Below are 19,548 nucleotides of genomic sequence, written 5' to 3' on the forward strand. Positions count from 1 at the left end.
AGTTTAATGCACAGGGTCATGGCAATTTTAAAGATGAAATTCCAGTTGAAACTGGTTCTTTCCAGCAGGTTGTAAAAACTACATACCATCACATACCATCGGTAGATAAAATCAAATATAGAGAGTCATTCAAAGCAACACCAAAGTCTTTGTTCACCGGTTCATTTTGAAAAGCAGCTAACTTTTATGAAAGAATTCACTTCTGATATTGACTGATTTTGTTTATTTATTCATTTGTTTGTCTATTTTCATTTCCTTTTCAGGTTTAACTGCTTGAAACACGCACAATTCTGATATCCTAACAAACCCCTTCACAGATGCTCGGTGTTCCTTTAACTAAAACAAACTATTAACAAACTGAAGCCAATAAATGAAATATACTAGGAAAAAACACTTTAGCCAAAAATAAAAAATAAAAGAAATACACAGAAAAAAACCTGAAAGAAATTGACAGGCACTTTTGATGAAAACAGACAATAACAATTCCACATTCAAGTACCACAGTTTAGTAAGACAAATCTAATATTATTTACACAAGAGATTTGGCTAATAAAATTGAATAATAAAGAACACATTGACGAAACCTTCATTCAAAGTAACACTAGAAGCTTATCAGGTTAGTGTAGATGCACAGTGTGCCGCAGTTAAGCTTGGCATTTTATATACTGTTTATCATGTTTTTATTCACTTCAAATACTTCCCCAAAAAGAGACAATGACCAGAATTAGAGAAAAAAACAGTCCCAAAGAGTCTCAAGAGTCCCAAAATAACAAATATTAATAAAAAAAGTTAACTTAAACGAGCTCATTAATGCAAATTTGGATATCCCCAATGTAACGCTCCTGCTTTTTCTTGGTCTGAATTAAGCGTGCATCCTTTGGACCCGAGTCTCTGCTGAGGAGCCTTTTGTCCACACGTCACTGCAGCTCACAAAGAGGAAACGAGACACCTTTTTTTCTTGTCTTTGGCCTGATCCCCTCCGCTTTGAAAGGATTGTCAGTCCCAAGATTTTCAGCCTCGGCTATCACAGGTGGGTTGCAGGTTTTTGTAACGTGTTTAGTGTAACGTGGATGTCGAAACACAATTAAAACACCCTGAAAAATAAAACGACCATATAGGTAATTCCTGATTTATTTTGTTTTCAATCCTGAATATTCTGTCTGTATATTTGTAACGTGGTCCCTTAAAGCCCAGTTTGTGGTATAATGGACTGTTTTTGTTGAAAAATTAAACAGATGTTAACATTAATGAAGAGTATGTCAGCAACTACGGGTAATAACCAAACAATCTACGACATGATTGTACGCGGATACATGATCTGTGAGTCAGTACATTCACATGCACAAGATAGTCCAGTGGTTGGAAATCAAGCTCCAGCCGGTTTCAGCCCAGCATTCAAGCCAGATCAGGTTGATTTCATCCTGTTGGTACTGGATCCTACGTATGATCAGCCAGGTTAGCCCGCTGACAGTCATTAGGATGCCCTAGTCAGGGTGGTGGGGGGGCAGGAACTGGAGCGCCTGTGCGGGCTGTAAAGGTCACGTTTAGTAATTTTACTTTCGTCATGGCGTTGGTGTTATGCTTCGGATCCGAGGAAAACATTTTTGATATAGCTACACTGGAAAAACATCCATGTTTATACAACCAATCAATTCATCAAGCAATCAATCGATTCATAATCGATTTGAAATCGCCAACATTATTTTGGTACAACATTTAAATGTACTGACTGTATTTCTATAATAAATGCATGCATGGTTACATACTGCGGAGATGGTAGTGGTATCTGGCTGTAGAGATTATACATAGTTCATACTTGAGCTTCACATCCTTCCATTTTCTGTGCAGATAAGGCAGAACCCTGTGTGGGAACCCTGTGTTTCCTGGGTCAGTGACCTTCCCTAGAGTCCGGTAGACTGGCTATAAAGCACAAATCACTGGAGTCCAATCCAAGCGTTGACCCACATGCACTGCAGCCCAGAGGTGCTTCAGTCTACAGATGCATGGGAGTCAAAAGCAAGCCTTAGCTAATTTTAGCTAAGAAAAAAAGGTTGGTTAGAATGCACATCAATGTGTCCTTCTTCACGCTTGTCAAATACTCAGTGGTATGCACAACTCATCAACATATATTTAAAGAATCTAACATTTCCACTGTGGCCTCCAGGTATGTACTGGTGTTTGGCTACCACACAGGGTGATGAACATCTACACAATGTGAACTTGTTACGATTAAGAGTAGAAAAGAATCTGTAGGGTGGATAATTGGTGAGGGACATTTCTCCATGTTGGCTTCAAATGAGACTGATTCAAATTTCTACACTGTTCTCTCTTTAGTTTCTTCTGATTTTTCTCATATTTGTGTCTTATTCCTTCATCAAAGCTGAAATAAGTTGACAGACATTGTGTGATCGCCGCTGGCTTCAGCCAAAAGGAGGGAATGTGTCACAGCGGGATAAAGTACAGCCAGGTGTTGGGTTGTGTATGTGGAATTCTGGAGGCCAAAGTAGAATATCACTGCTACAGCTCTGGTGGTCTCCTCACGTTTACACTGCAATCACACAACAGAGGTGGCAGTCGGCTTTGGATTCGGGCTCAGAACCAGGCTTTGGGCGACATCATCGCGATTGATCTTCCGCAGCGCCGTGCAGAGGGTATCGATGCTGGCGCTGTCCTTGCCACCCCAGTCGGACAGCAGCGCACAGACAGGATGCTCTTCTTGACGGAAGGCGGCGATCCGCTCCTCCTCGTATCCCAGGAGACCCGCCAAGTTGCACCAGTCGCTGTCCTCCGTCTGGCCGTCCGCTTCACCCCCCCTGAACAGCAGCTTCTCCACTTTTTCTCTGGTGTGAAGAGGCAGCGGACAAGGATCCTCGTCTATGGTGACGACTGCAGAAAGGAGAAATGAAATAAAGGTCACTAGGGTCAAATGCTTCTTTCCCAATGTGAGACTCCCCTTCCTGTTGGTGTTTTACATTTATTTCCCTGGTTTGTTTCTTTTTTTGGCTGTGTCCCAAAGTGAAGCCCCAACTGAATGCTGAAGCAAACATGAGAGTGTTGGAAACATCAATGTAGAGGAAGACAAATGGGTCAAAAGGGAGGTTAGGCCGAGGAAATACAGATATACTGTATCACATATTTAGCATATTTAACACATATATGCATTCCAGAGGAACGAGAGAGGAGGACACAGCTGTTTCAGATGGTCGGCTCCTTCGATATACTATTAACTCAAATCAAGGATTCTACCTGTGGCTACGTGATGAAGCCATTTAACAACCCTTCAAATGTAGAAACGTAGATCACACGTTCCTCTTCCTCGAGGCCTGCAGTTTTAAAAGTCCTCAATTCCTTCAAACTGGTTTTTCAGGGCAGGATTGCATCTGTCAGTATCATAATCCCCGTTTACCGATTCGCCGCAGAGAGTTTGAAAGGTCGTAATCACAGAGGAGTCAATGCAGCCACCAGGAGACACGGTCACGTGCTGGAATTCTTCTCATTGTGTTGTCATAGCTTGTGAACATAACACTGTACAGTCGCACATGCCCCAGCAGGAGAGTCGTCAGCTCTGGAAAAGACCTGTCAGCTAATGTGTTTTGTTGGGTCGGGGCTCCTGCTACGTACAGATGTTGCCTGTCTGTGTTTGGACCTGCTGCTCCTGCTGACTTTGGCTGTTGACAGAAATCCCACTGTCGCTGTGCAGCTTCTCTTCCTCCGGGGATGGCGTCTGGTTCTGGATGGTCGTGCAGTTGTTAGCTCCTTGCTTGTTCTGCTTACAGCTATTCCATCTGAACAAAAACGGGAAAAAAAGGTAGTTAAATTCTCTGGCATCGGTGATTATATTTAATTTTTGACGCGCTGTTAAGTGAATACATGCCCCACATAAATGACAGCAGAAATACTCAGTATGGTGTTAGCATTAGCACCGAGCTAAACTTCAGAAACTAATTTTGCAACTTGAATCATAACCAATGAAACATGTTTCACATTCAAAATTTAGCAGCTTTTGCCCATATGCGTATTGCTTTCAGGCCAGTTTGTGACCCAATATGCTCACAAACAGAAAAGCAGCAGATGAACTCATTAAATATGAAAGTGTGCCAATCCATTTTCATGCTTTTTGTCATCTTGTCAGTTTAAAAAAAAGATAATTTCAGATCCCGTATGGTTCATGTGCAGCACTGTTATCTACATAACCTGGGAGGGATTTGTTGATGGGGGGGGGTTAATCTGGTTTTAACATCTGTACCTCTAATGAATGAATTTGATCCTGGGGGGACGACCTGGTAAACAGGCAGGTTGTGACAGAGTTTTCTTGCACATATATAAAAGAACGCTGGCACCAACTTTACTGGACCCGACCTGTCGACAGTGTTCATATACTGTAATTACTAATATGATACTCCGATCACTATGGAGACAATTATGGTCCACGTACACCCAAAAACATTTTAACTCAGAACACAAGTCTCTCCTGGGACCAACCCTTTCACTCCCAGTGCCAACATATTAAGACTTCTTTGTATAGCATGACACAATTTAACCACAGCATAAAGGAAATGAATTAGCACCACTATTGGATCTGGCCCTTTTTTTCTCCTCACCTTTTGAAGATAATGAAGGCCACAAGGCCAACCACAACCGCTGCCAGGATGGAGCAGTAGATGGGAATGAGTTTGTCATTCAGCTCATTGTAAATTGGCGTCTTGGAATTCCCGTTAATGGTGGTGGTTGTGGTTGTGGTGGTGGTGGTGGCAGTTGGTGTGGTAACTTCAGGGTAGATTTCGTCTATTAAATTGTCATCAGAGGGTTGCATAGAGAAGGTTGTGTAAGGCACTGAGGGGTCGTCACCAGTGACTGGGGAGGAAAAAATAGCACAAAATTAATATCTTTATATTGGACAATAAAAGGACATGTTTCTTGCATTGTGAGATGGTAAATTGTTATTAAGACTGTAAAGTATCGTTAAGCTGAAAAAAACACAAGAGCTTAATTCACATTCAATTTCAAATTCAGTCAGTTGACGTTATGGATTGATTCTGTGGGAAAGATCTTAAAAAAAAAAAAATAAATTGTGACTGCAACATTGACAGAGAGACATCGTAGTGAACCTTGGTCAAACAGCCAGTAAATAAACAGTCTGCAACCAACCCTAAAATCTTAACAACAGTGTTTATAGTGTCATCAAAACCACAAAAACATAAAGTTTCAGCACAGAGCAATAATCCACAGGGATGCTGGCGCTCTGGTAGCTCTCACTAATGTCACAAGAGACGAGAATTCAGGTTTTGAATGTCCTGTGGATCAACATCTGCGCTGTCCAAGACTTAAATATGACTTATAGACTGAGTCAGATCATATGTCTTTATGCTACTCTCACTTTATGTCTCTCCTCTCCTCTGTCAATATTATAAATGTCTCACATACTGCAAACACACACACACACACACCACCACACGCACACACACACCACACACACACACACACACACACACATACATCCCACATCGGTTTGGCCTCATCTCCAGGGAGCCATAAACAAGAGAAAAGCGAGTTTGTCCATCCAGTGTAGCTCGCTTTCCTCCATTAAGGCTAAACAGAAATGTTTGCGTCTCACCGCGGATGTAGAAACCCATCCCCGTCCGTCACTTACTCACAGTTATTTACATCAGCAGCAGGAAACCATCGGGATCTAAATACTTGAGGAGAGCTAATGAGGCAAAAACATCTTTAAAGGGGCTATTTAGATGGATGTAAAGCTTTTAGCTGCAAAAACCTGATGATTGCTTTGAACATGGACTAATGCTTGCCAACAGTCAAGCGCTGACGGCTTTTGTAAAACAACTTATTTTTCAGTATTATAGAAATGTTCATGTCAGAGTTTTTAGGTAGTTTTTAATTAGTTTCTTTTTTTTTTTTGCTTGTATTTCTATTTTTGTGGATAACTGGTCACGCTGGAGTGTCGGGATGATTTCAGTTCAGCCAGTTGTTCCTACTGTAACAGATTTCTAATAGAAAAATAACTTGTAACAACTTCCTTTTAATCGATTAAATGTGAAGCTTTTCACGACTGCAACGCTTAATGATGGCAGTGCTCTTGGTTAAAATTAATAATCTGCTCTGAGGGCTGTGAAAAAGGGCCTTGAAACACCGCACAAACAGGCCGATGCTGCACTGCTGCATATCAGATTTCTTCTTGTATATCTTCAGCAGATAAGGACACACACACACACACACACACACACACACACACACACACACACACACACAAAACACCCACACACCATCATCAACAGCGTGGCCTGTCTGTCTTTGTGACACACACAGGAAACCAGACACCACTCATTGACAGAAATCTTTGTCCAACCCAGATGCCCCCCTCCCCAACTCGTTACCCTTCAGTCCACTTTATTCCTCTCTGTAGCTCCATCGTTTACTACGCTCCTTTTCCTTTCCTCCTTTTGTGTTTCATTCTTTCGTTTCCTTTTTTGTTTTCAGCGGTCTGTGTCTGACCTTATTTCCAGAATTTTCCATTTTAAATGCCTGTTGGAAATAAAAGGGCCTGGAGATAAGAATCATTTTCTTTTGAGACAAACATTTATACTATTTACACACTTGGGCAATGCAATTTTCACAATTCTGTCCCGACATTATATCATGTCTGTAAATACACAGGTAAAATTTCCAGTTGGGTCCATTAAAGGTCTATAGACTAATTAAGATAATCAGAAATAGAGTGTTTCTCTTCTCTTGCCAATAGAAGGTGGGTATTATAGATGTTTTATTGCATCACAGCGGTAGGAATAAAATGTAGAAGGTTGTTGAAGACTGTTTTTACACAGCGCACTCATCATCCACCCATCTGCTCTTTTACTCAGAGCCTCTCAGCATCACTCTGCTCCCTCTCCTTCACAGTTAAAACAGGAAGTGCATTCACTAAACCACTACAGTACTCAGCTTCACACCTTTGCTTCTCTGGCCTCAGAGGCCAGCGACCTTCTACTGCTGAGCTCAGCTCGATTCCCCGACACAGAGAGAGCTCAGTGGGTACCTGAACGCAGCGCTTAAATCATCCAGAAGCGATCAACAATGATTCAGTATTACCGCTCACTGTACTTGTTTAAGTGCTGTTAGATGAACACATTATTTTAAATCGACATTTCACAAGGGAGGCGCACCCCCTGCACCTTAATAGTAGTCTAAGCTTATTACACAAACACCAGCAGCCTTGTTCAAATGTGGCAACAGCCTGTCTTTAAGTTAATAAAAACTAGGTGACATGAAGCTTGTCAAAATCACAGGTTTGGTCAGAATTACTGGAATTTCCCTCCAGACTTTGTCAGTTAATGGCAAACTTGTAACTGGAAATCGGGGTGGTAACAAGCCGACATTACATAAGTCATCTTACACATTACAGCACTGCACATGATGATTAGTGTAAATACAGCATTTGTGTGACTTGAACGTGTGGGGCAGCCTGAGATTAATGCATCCATCCAGCTTCGTTTGCACACAGGTGTTGCCCCCACTTAACCCCTGAATGCTTTCAAAGGTGCGTGCAGTTTAGTAGAAAGGAGCGTCTTCCGCTTTTTTAATTACATGTCATTACTCTTGAACACGGTCGTAACTGTTGTTACCCAACATGTTGGTGCAACGAGCTCAGGTGGTAAATAAAGGCTGCAGACATGGCTGTTTAATCCTGCTCTTCACGTTTGATTTATTAGTAACAATGTTTTTTCTTGCCACCATTTTGATTTACTCTTTCCTGCCTCTTCCTGTCTGCTACCTAATGCTGCCCCCCCCCGTATGTATTTTGCTATTGACAGAGTGCGTGTGTGTGCGCGCACACCCGCAGTCCTGCGGTACGACTTGCTCAGCATCCGTAGAGGTCAACCAGAGAAAGACGAGGTTGCAGAGGAGAAACCCCATCGCTTTTATCGATCTCAGCATCTGTTCCCTCTCTTCACTCTTTCCTTCATCTCACTCTCTACATGCTCCTTATTTAGTCACTATTGTCACTACTGATGGAATTCCTCCAGTGTTTATTATTATTATTATTATTAGCCGAAAAAATAAAATAAAAAGTCTAAATCAATACCACCATGTACCAGTTTGGCATTTAAAACATACACAATAGATAATTTGCTTGAAGCAAGCAGAGTCCCTCAACACAGACTGTAAGTCTTGACCGGGCAGAGCCCTGAGGCACTCCCTGAGCCGAACTTGATGACTCAGTGAATGAATGGCACGAGCTAAAGCACATGTGTTGTGGTCCCCTTTGGCCCACTCATGCAGAGTCACCTCCAAAAGCTTTCAGCAGGGTGTTGAGGGGTAAATTCCTGAAAAATGCTTTGGCATGATGACTCACGGCCACAAGGGGTCGATTCTTGTTTGCCAGTGGATAAAACGACGTTGTGGTCTTTTAAACCTTTCATTTTTACAATGCCTTGACTGTGTGTGGGAGGAAGCTAACGGGGTTAAAGGGAGAGGTCAGGACATGTGTGGTGACCAAATCAGAGTCCAACAAAGAGTGACTGTGCAATATACAGACAGTCAGTTATTTAGTCCGACTGGACTCGAAGATTCTTCACAGCTATTAATGTGAAAACGCTTTGGATGGAGGAAATCAGAAAAGTGATTGGCATTCTGCCCCAATTCAGTCTCACATATTTTTCTTGATCATCAGATAGCAACTAGCTAGGCCCCCCTACACGCTTTATCAATGGAGGCCAATGTTAATACGCTGGACACTAATCACAGCTGCCCTTGGAAATATTGTATACTTATTATTGCAATGGAACTTTTAAAACATTTCGATTAATTACTTATTAAGACATCTAATAGCCAATCAAAAACAATTCTGTCATAAAGAATTTATCAAGTAAAGCCAAACACACAGGTTCCATAAAGGTAGAAGAACTAGACACAGCGGCCATCTTCATTTCCCAGTGGTCACCCATGGTACTGCAACACAAAACATCAAAAATAGGATTTTTTTAACAGGCTAACATTGATAAACAGATGTTTCTAAACCTCCAACAAGACACCTCCAGCTACAAACCTGGTCAATAACTCCTTTCTATTTTATATTTAAAGTCATGGACTTTTTGATCCTTGGAAAAATGTTTTTTAATTTTTTCGATTTTAATTTTTGAGTTGAGATGTGATGATAAATACAGGCATATATCGGACATCTATACTGAGCTGATCGTCGATAGCTGAAGTTCACGGGTGTCTCAAACATCTCTTTTAATGATGTCATCTTCTAATCCATGAACTGTGCATTCAGGATTCTGATTCAAAGAAGAATGAGATTACAAACACTAAATGCCAGCCAAGGATGGCTTTGAACCAATTTCTAGATGAAATCCAGCTATCTCAAATCTGCCAGACAAGCCAGATGGACCTATAACAACACTAAATGGCTTGTGCCTTAGAACAGAAATTCTGTTTCTATCTCATTCATTCCCATCCTTTTTTCCCAATCTATCCCTCCACATCCCCTTCTCCAATTACTTGCCTTAAATTAGCTGAACTGGCCTGGCTCTTAGTGCTGGGTATGGGTCGAGTTAGAAGATTAGACGTTTTGATTTCTGTAGTGCAGCCTGTCAATCGTTAAGGTCAAGCAAACTCAGGAAGGAAACAGCCTCCTCCTCCTCCTCCTCCTCCTCCTCCTCCTCCTCCTCCTCCTCCTCCTCATCTATCAATTAAATAACCAAATCCACTGGGCATAATCAACCCCCCTTCACTTCCTTTTGACTGCACCCACACATTCTTCATCTTTCCACAGGACATATCACCTCTGTAAGGTTCAATAAATCCTTTTATTGATTGGCGCTGAGTCAGAGGATCAGCTGCTTCTACCTGTCCATGCTGCCACAGCAGAAGAACTCAGGGCCAAAAACTCTGGCCGATACTCTTGTGGAGGGACAATCTCAGAGCAGGATGCCCAAAGAGTTAAAGTCTGTGTTCTCTATTAGCATCGAGGGAGTTTTGCCAAAACCTGAGGCCAATAAAAAGAAGAAGAAACCTCTCTGATAAACTCAAGCACTGTTCATTCAGTTTTCTTATATAAGAGCCGGTGAAAGCCGGTCTGGCGCCTCCAGTTGATGAGGATTGTTTAGATAAACTCTGTCTGGGCTCAACAGACACCACTAACTGATCTGACCAGCAGCCTGACGTTTGTAATGACGTTTGCAATTTTGGGACTCTATGTACTCCATGTTCAATAACAATGTAATAGACAATAATAGATAAAGAAGAGAAATTCCTTTTTTAGTTTATACATATTGTGATACATATGTGGTTTTATAACACCACAGGATGTATGTGCCTGCTCTCAGTCCTAATGGAAACCTTAAGAACTAACTTCCTGGAATTCAAGAGGCCTTTAAAACAAGAAATGAAACATCTCCAACAACCTTTTCTTTGACCTTTAACTTCAGCCTGGATACCAAGTTGAAGAGTTCCCATTAGGATGGTTAATCAACTTTACTTGTGTTGTGATCTGTGGAAAGCTTGAGGGGGGGATTATGTTGCTTTCTTCAGTACAAATCCTCAGCCTGATCTTCAAACACAAAGGACAACATGTAACATAGGAGTCTCCCATGACCTTCAGCCTTAGATAAGCATCTCCCCTTCAGAGTCTAACCATAATATAGTCTGGTTGATATAAGCATGTTTTACACCACAGAGAGAGAGACAATTCTTGGCAAAACTAAGAACGGACTTCCAATTCCCACGAAAGTGTGGGAGGAAATGAGAGCTTCACTTTCCACATCAGCTAATCGTGCTCACGACTCACCACCTTTCACTTCTGATCTGTCCGGTACACCAGCCAGAGTCATGATTAAACATAACTTTTCTGTGTCTAGTGTCATATTTTGAAGTCCTGTAGTGCTGATTATGGGGTAGTGATATAGTGGCTTCTGTGCTGTGGTCTATGGTGGTCTTCTGCCTGGTCTCCATCTCTGCCTTCACTCTATCAGCTGTGTCTGGCCTCCAGGCGTGAACTGCCTGACTCCTCAGTGCTAATGGACCTGGACACCTGATGTCCCGAAAGATTCACAAACACTGATAACCTATGTGCTTTAGAAAAACAAATGTTGGAAATAAAGTGGGACGCAAGATGCCTGAAAACACAGCAACTTCACAACATGAAATTTGATTCAACTGAGGCCACGTTTATACGACAACCTTGTCAAAAGAAATGAAAAAAGCTCTTGCTTTACATATTCAAATGTGTGCTGTGTTCACAGAGAAAATACTTTGCGTGAACAAGCCCGGCCGGTAGATGGCGATGTTCAAAGGAACATCAGTGTTTGACTCAGTCCTTAGTGAATATTGAAAATGTATCTCCACTGGTCTGCATTTTTTGGGGAGGAGCGTTAACCAACCTAGCAGAGTGAGCAGCACACCTGGTGCTTGGTATTTAGCCCGAGCTGTTGTTGCTGTTTCTACATGCGCCACCTTCATCTGAAAGAGCAATGAGCACAATCAAAACATCATAAAACAAAATCTGATATGGACCGACATCTGTGCCAAAGTAAACATTGTCGTGAAAACAAAGTTGACAGTTAAGGAAGTAAAAAGAAGAAAGAAAATTGCTCTTGGTGTTGCGGGAAGAACAAAAAAAACAAAAACAAACTAGTCCACAGCCTTCAATCACCATTTCATCCATTGCACGGAAGGTGCGCCCAGTGTTCAGTATGGCTCATGAGCTCCGGTGGGACATTGGGGCCACTGCTGCTCACAACAAACAGCAGGACAGCGTCGTGTCTGTCCTGGTCAACCACTCTGATGCTGTTGGGAAGCCAGCGACCACATTAGAGCCGTCTTTGGTTTCATCAGCGTTTCCTGCGCGGATGACTTTTATCTATTTGCCCATTCTGCGTGTCATAGCATTTAATACATGTGAGAGCTCCAAGCTGCTCCACGATGGCAGGGTTGGTTAGGTAAGTCTCAAATTTGTTCTCTTTTTCCAAAAATACTGATGCAAATGAGAAATACAGTTTCTCTGTGTCTCCTGGTGAAAATATCAGCAGTCAGTGTGCGTAAAGCCATGTGCACCTGTCCTTCCTACTCTGTTTAGACGCAATCGCAACCACCTCAAATGCCTCCAGGTTTAGTAAATTGTAAAAGTATTTAGCTCACCCGGGCAGAAACACCCTATATTCCGTCTTCATTAAGGCCAAAGTGCTAAAGCGGGTGTTGTTTTGCTCTCTTCAAAGACACAATCCTCAGTGCACACCACTACGAGATCAGCTTGTACATTCTTTTGCGGGTGATGTCGAGTTTGTACACGTTTTACACAAAAACCTGCAGTAAATCAGGCCTCTGGCCTCCCCACAACTATCATTTAAATATTTATAATCTCAAACCAAAATTTTTAATTTTTCCACACAATGCCAAATTGTACTACTTGCTACTCAAATGTTTAATCTCAAGCAAGTATTTTCATGAATGCAATGCCATTATATATTATAATCAAAGCACTTTTCACTTTTAGATAAGATATAAAATGTTAAAATAATATTTAGGATTTATGTTTTACACTCTTTTCTTGTTTTAAGTAGACCTGCAACACAGAGAGCCCTCAGAGGCCACTTGGACTCATGGGAGGGACACAAAGAGTCCCCTTACACTGAGACTCATATTGTCTCCAGCACTGTGATAACAAGAAGCTTCAAACTTGCTGCCCCAACATACGGCGTGGCTGATCAACAGAGTCCTTTTACTGTCATTTCACCAAAGCATTGATTTAATCTGTCAGGCGTCAGGTCACAGAAATGAGCAGTGACTGCATTTGTCAGGAATTTTGTGACCGAGAGCGCGATCCCCACAGGGTGCGGTGATATAAAAGAAATTCATGGGCAGAGATATGACCTTCTTCGAAGCCCTCATCATGAAAGAGTGTGGTCTTTGTATCTTCTTGGAGCAATGACTCCAAGAAGACAATGAGACAAGCTTTAACGTGGCATTTAGGTTGATAGGTCAACAATGTCGGCAACGCCGAGCCGATTAGCTGACTTTGCGGCAGTCAGTAGGAATGTCGTACTGTCCGTCCAGCATTTGACAGACACTCAAGTAGATTCTTTCTTGACCATCCATGGCAACAGGCAACGCTCCTAATTCATTCTGACAAGGCTTGAACTGGGATGCCGGGTTAGGGCATCCAAAATTCAAGAATTCTGGGGTCCGCAAATACAAACACTATTACTACAGTTGAAGGTGGTGTTGGAATGCCACTGGTGTAAAGCACTGACGTCTCTCATGCAACAGACAAGGTGTTTAAAAGGGTCAAAGATGCGCAGGATGACATTTTAGACCGTTATATTGTGACCCACGTTCGACCTTGCGAGCAGCTGACATTTGTTCATACAAACATATTTAGGATTACTTTTCCACACATTTAGCTCCAAGTGTTCACAAACAGCAGAAGCTGAAATGATGGTAATATGTGTCATGGCTGTCTTCATGACGTCAGTAGGAAGGACTTGTCTTACCCTCACAAATTGCATCCGTCACCGGGGTGCAGGAATGTATGACGCTGCTGTCATCGCAGCTGGTGCAGGGGATACAGGGGTCCCGCAAGCTTTCCTGGTCCGAGTACGTGCCCTCCTCACACTCCTCACACAACGTGTCGTGGTCCAACTCACAGCTTAACAGCACGCCGTGGCCTTCGAGGCACATGGTGCAGGGCTCACACCGCTGTGACAGAGTGTTCATGTAGTAGCCATACTTGCAAGTGCATATGGCGTCGTTGGAGTCGGTGCACGGCGTTTTCATGACGAGGAGACCCGTGCATATTGTGCAGGGCTGACACTCATCTGTGTGGCTAAAGTTTTGTGAGAACGTTTCACCTGAGAAGACAAAAAAAGAGTTTTTAAAAAAAATATAATCTGCTTGAATGAAGGCTTCTTTAATCGAAAATGAGACTTTCCTAGAATGAATTAAATTGACACAGATGTTTTATTTACCCGAAAGAGATTCTAGAACAGGCAGATCTGCAGAGGATGCAATCAAGATTGTATGTTTTATGGAAGTGAATTTCGACTGGATAGATAACTGGGAAACACTAAATTATGCAGCAGACATGTTTGTAAGAGCAGATTGTTTGATTGTGTGTGTGTGTGTGTGTGTGTGCGTGTGTGTGTGTGTGAGAGAGAGCATATACACGAATCAACAAACCTTAAATGATGTGCCATTTGAAACATGGTGAAATCCTCAGAATGTGAATAAATCCTGACTTCTTTTATGACATTTGATGTATTTTTAGCACTAATAACAATAAAAGGACTTCTTAGGTGTTGCAGAGACAAGTGTCTTCTAAAAGTAGACAAACCTTAACTAACATTAACAGCAAATACTTTTATTAGCTGCAAACTACGAAGATGAAGTTCCTGCCACTGTGGGTGGCACAGATGAAGAGGGTGCACACCCTCCATCATATCATGTTCAGGTCCCGGGCCCACCGCCGTGGCGGCCACTCTGATGATGATGCACTGATTAAAAGCAAGATGGGGACAGACAGAGGCCGAGACAAAAGGACAGACGGCCAGAAAACAGCGTCTGTGTCATTTGAGAGCGAGCGCCTCTGGTTTCAAACATTTTTGTTTAATGATGTGTTTAAGAAGTGAACCTTCATCATCTGTGGGGCTGTTGACGTCCAGACATGTCACCTCCTTCATGCTCACCCTCCCTCTCAGCAAGGAGACAGAACCCATGTGCAGACAGGAACCCACCCCCCCCCCCCCCACCCCACCCCCCTTGTGCTCTTAGAGCCATTATCATAATGCCACACATCAATAATGCAAGTCAATACATTAATAACACTCGCCTGCAGCCTAGATTGGGTTGTGGTGTTGTTGTTGGTGGTGGTTTGTGTGTGTGTGTGTGTGTGCGTGCGTGTGTGTGTGTGTGTGGGGGAGGGGGGTGAAGGGGAGGAAGGGGGCTTAAAGGAGATCCTTTCCTTGCTGCGCAATATCATAACACTACTTTCACTAGTGATCTTTCAACTTTCATTCCTTTGCCTTGTTCTCAACACCCATAAAAGGACTTTTGATTTTATTGAGTGTGTGCGTGTGTGTGTGTGTGTGTGTGTGTGTGTGCGTGCGTGCGTGTGCGTGTGTGTGTGTGTGAACCCATTAGATGTTAAAAGTCCCCCTTGTCTCTTGCCAGTTGCACAGCTGTAGTTGCTCTGCCTGATCTCCATTCATCTGCTCATTCAACCAAACTCCTCCGTGTATTTCAGCTGGCTGAACACCAGCCAAGGTCTTGTATAACCAATCCAGAATGAACTGTCCGTCTCTGACAGATGGCTGCATACAGATTAGACTGGAGTGGTGCAACTACAAACCTCAGAATTCTCCTGCTGAAAGAACAGATGGCCGGATATAAGTTGTTTTTTTCTTTAACCATCAGTTTGCTCCTTTTATAACACAGTTGGCCTGAGCTACCAGCGCCTCCTGGTTCATGTAGTTATATATACATGTACAGGTACCACAGCTACGCACCTAGAGAAAAGAGGTTATCACCCTAAGAAAATGTGGGTTTTTTTTCTATTTAACAGGTGCACTTTACTTGTTTTGCTGAATAGTTACTCAATGTGCGAACACTTTGTGCATGACAAAAGAGTTATTTTTGATCCTGTCCTTTAATGTCCTAATTTACCTTTAAATTTTATTGCCCTAAACGTCCTCAGTGCTCTGCTGTGATCATCACTATCCGTGGGGTGTAATGACGAGGTAGGAGAATACACAACCCACTGATGTCTGCCATCTCAAACAACCCTTTAAATGTTTCATCTCACGCGTATAGATTCCATCTGGCTTTTGCATTATGAGCCAATCAATATGTTTGCTGTTCTCTTAAAATAATGTTATCTGATTATCTGATACTGGTCTGCTTGGCATTTCTCTGTCTGTGAAGTCTGCTGGCTTCAAATGTGTTTTCAAGTGTGAGTGTTTGTTCCTGACTGAGCAGAGCCAGCGCAGCCAGGCAGCAAACTACCTCACAGAAAAACTTCACAGAAGTTGTGCAACAGGACGCAGCAGCTCCTGAACAGCCACTCAACCATTGGGAATGTTTGATCGAGATAATGACTCTTGAAATGGGAGCCGCTGATTAAAGCGTTCTCCAAATCCAGAGAAGGACCACATACATACAAATAAATCATTTTCTGTGTCCACATTCCCTGTTGCTTCTCTCATGACCTTTGAACTGAATCAGTTTCTCACTGTGGGGCTCCTTGGCTGATGATTTGCCGTCCTTCTTTGACCCAGAGAGTTTACAACTACTTCATCATCTGGGCCAGTCTGGGATAGAACTTATACACAGAAAGCCTGGGAAGAGAGCTGACCATCAGCCCTGGCGTTTGCCCCAGCTTATGCTAACCTTTTTGGCCTCACATGAGACACTTACAAAATAGCAAACAAAACTTGCCTCCATTAAGTTTGCTTTAACAACATAGATCTCCCAGATGACCAAAAAAAACCCCATCCAGAGCTCTTTATAACATCAGTTATAAAATCAAAGATTTAGTGTCTCATTCACTTCCTGACAACATTTAGAATTGTCCCCTACATGGGAAGCACCACGACCGTGAGCAGTGCACTGACGCCTGGATCACAGTGAGGTCTACATTCAGTGTTTGGGTAAAAATTCCAATACTTGTGATGATTTGGAGGATAATAAATTCAGATCTGTCCCAACTGGAGGTATATTAACCACTTCTTTTCAGAGCGAGAGTGTATGTATGTGTGTGTGTGTCTGTGTCTCTCTGTGTGTGTTTTTCTCTGTGTGTATATACAGTATATCAGTATCTATACATCAATTAGTGAGTTTAAATAAACCAATAACTGTTTATGCGACAGATATGTCTATTTAAATAACCTGGTTATTTACAGCATAAGGCTCAAGTACTGTTGAGTTTCAAAAAATATTCTTCAGCCTTTTAATTTACCAATGTTTGACATTTTCTAACCCAAACTAGTGGAAATAAAAAGGATAAACATCAATGACCTCATCCAGCACTGGCCTGATATAAGTTCAACGTTCAAATAGGACAAACCAAAATAACTGCATAACTCTGTAATGAAATCATATTAATGTCATTAAAAGTCTTATCTGTAGCAAGTTTACTCCAAATTCCACATCACCAGTATGTGTTTGAATTGGTCTATTCAGGATTCTAAAACTTTTTTTCCATCACATAGACAGATCTTAAAATAACTGCCTTATTGCCTTTATGTTATGATGTGTCACTTTGTGACAGACACAAAAGGTTTTTTGAAACTTGATTCACTAGCTAGCAACATCGCCGCTAGCAAACCAGCTGATCACATCAGCAGAAAGCCTAAGTATAAACTCCTCTTCATACCACCCCTGAGTTTGCAGTGTTTGCATTCTGTAATTACCAAACCGGCCATTTCCATGATGGGAGCAGCCATGTTTGTCTCAGCAGTGCGATGTGTTTGTCTGAACAGGATGTGAGCTGATGATTTGCCGTAGCAAAGCGTACTTCTCGACTTAAGCTTGTTTTTTTGCTTTGAGTATCACTGGCTGCCATTGACAGCCATTACAAGTACCAATACGTTGAAATAAGGCCGGTAATGGCTTGATACCAATACCTGCAATTGCTGCCTTTTAATCCCCGGAAGGCGAGCCACTCAGCAAGAGAAAAAGCACTGGGGTCAATAAGACTGGTCAGTGAAATAGAGAAGAGAAAGTACACAAAAGAAAAAACAGCAAATTTGCTGGTGAGTGGATTGTCTGAAGCTGTAACCCAGGCAACCACGTTGTTGTGCTCTTGACGGATCCGATGTAACATTACACAGATGTGAAAGGCTAATAAATGTCATTGGTCAGTTTTAGGACCACCAAGAAAGCTCATCCATGTGAGCTACACGGCTGTTGGTTCAGTTCTGTGTTAAAAAGCCTTGCTGAAGGGTTAAATGACTGAGCTCAAATTGGAAGGAAATATCAGTTACGGCTTATTTTTGCTACAGTTTGTCTCATGGTTAAACAAATATTATGTACAGAGTCATTAATAACTTGCTTGCTTTAGTAAAAACTAACTGGAACTTCACAAAAACATTGTCATTCAGGAACAAAAACTAGACAAAGCATCTCTATCCAGCTTTTTAGGTCAGGAACAGGATTTATGTATTTATTTAGTGGAACATTGTCAAAATTTTGCTATTACCCTGGAGTTTTTCATATACTGTATCCAACACTTGTAAGTCCTTGTGAGTCTTTGGATATGCACCCTGGTCCGTTGTTTAGAATATTTGTAATAATTATAAATGAAATGATATTTAATATTTTTCATAATCAAATTCTCCAGTAAGAATTCATCCTGTAGATCTGGAAGTGTTTTGACTTTGGAATATTTGCAGGCGTATGATTATGCCCATAGATATGCGCATTATATTGCTTTAATTAGAACAATCATGCTGTTTTTACTCACTGTCCAGACAGGGGGCGCACTCAGTCTGTGTGTCTCCGCATGGTGTGACGACACCCTCGCCGGGCTGGCATTGCTGACAACACTCGCCGCTGGTTGTATACTGGCCTGACAAACAGTTCTCCTTGTTGGCCAGAGCACCAACCTGCCAATCATGAATGAGAGTTCAGTCAAAGTAGGATGAACAAAGCCCCAACCCCCCCCAAAAAAAGCTCTCCACGAATGTAATTCAAGAACACGCAAAAAAAATAAATATAAATGGATAAACTGTGGCTCATTCTATGAAGGTAGATGAGCACGAATCGCTTTTATATCACTTAAATACCCAGCAGCTGAAATAAATCTAGAGCTTCCTTGTTTTGACTCTATAATTCATAAATGTTGGAGGTGTGGTGTTCGTTGGCGCGTCCTCCTGCAGCATGTGGAGCAACATATCACTGTGTGTTTGTGCTGATTTCAAACTTTAAGGGTTGATGCATATTTGCTCAGAATGAGCAGTCAAAGTTTGGAATGCACTGAAAAAGTGTGTGAGTGAGCATGTGTCCACGTGTGAGTACATTGAGAGGTATGTGTGTGTGTGTGTGTGGGGGGGGGGGGGCACGTTCATAATAAATTATCAGGCTTCAGTGTGCAAGTGTGTGTGGAATGCTCTAAAAACATCAAGTGTCCCCTCAGGCACCTTAGAGTCAGCTGGTATATCCTAACCCCAGCCCTAACCCCAGTCCTAACCCCAGTCCTAACCCCAGTCCTAACCCCAGCCCTAACCCCAGCCCTAACCCCAGTCCTAACCCCAGCCTAACCCCAGCCTAACCCAGCCCTAACCCCAGCCTAACCCCAGTCCTAACCCAGCCTAACCCAGTCCTAACCCCAGTCCTAACCCCCAGCCCTAACCCAGCCCTACCCCAGCCCTAGCCCCAGCCCTAACCCCAGCCCTAACCCCAGTCCTAACCCCAGCCCTAACCCCAGTCCTAACCTCAGCCCTAACCCCAGTCCTAACCCCAGCCCTAACCCCAGCCCTAACCCCAGCCCTAACCCCAGCCCTAGCCCCAGCCCCAGCCCTAACCCCAGTCCTAACCCAGCCCTAA

The 19,548-nt window shown here is 42.5% G+C and overlaps 1 protein-coding gene across 1 annotated transcript; it reads right to left on the reverse strand.

Annotated features, from left to right (window-relative positions):
* Positions 1-1,558: 1,558 nt before the first annotated feature.
* Positions 1,559-18,626, reverse strand: LOC115252042 (tumor necrosis factor receptor superfamily member 16-like; the record flags this gene model as incomplete). The annotated part of the gene is made up of 5 exons (XM_029846274.1): positions 1,559-2,886; positions 3,622-3,785; positions 4,602-4,854; positions 13,503-13,859; positions 18,467-18,626. Coding segments are annotated over 5 exons (1,266 nt in total), but the record flags the coding sequence as incomplete, so codon positions are not given.
* Positions 18,627-19,548: the final 922 nt, after the last annotated feature.

This window comes from Takifugu rubripes, chromosome 1 (assembly GCF_901000725.2).
Source record: "Takifugu rubripes chromosome 1, fTakRub1.2, whole genome shotgun sequence".
Lineage (NCBI taxonomy): Eukaryota > Metazoa > Chordata > Actinopteri > Tetraodontiformes > Tetraodontidae > Takifugu > Takifugu rubripes.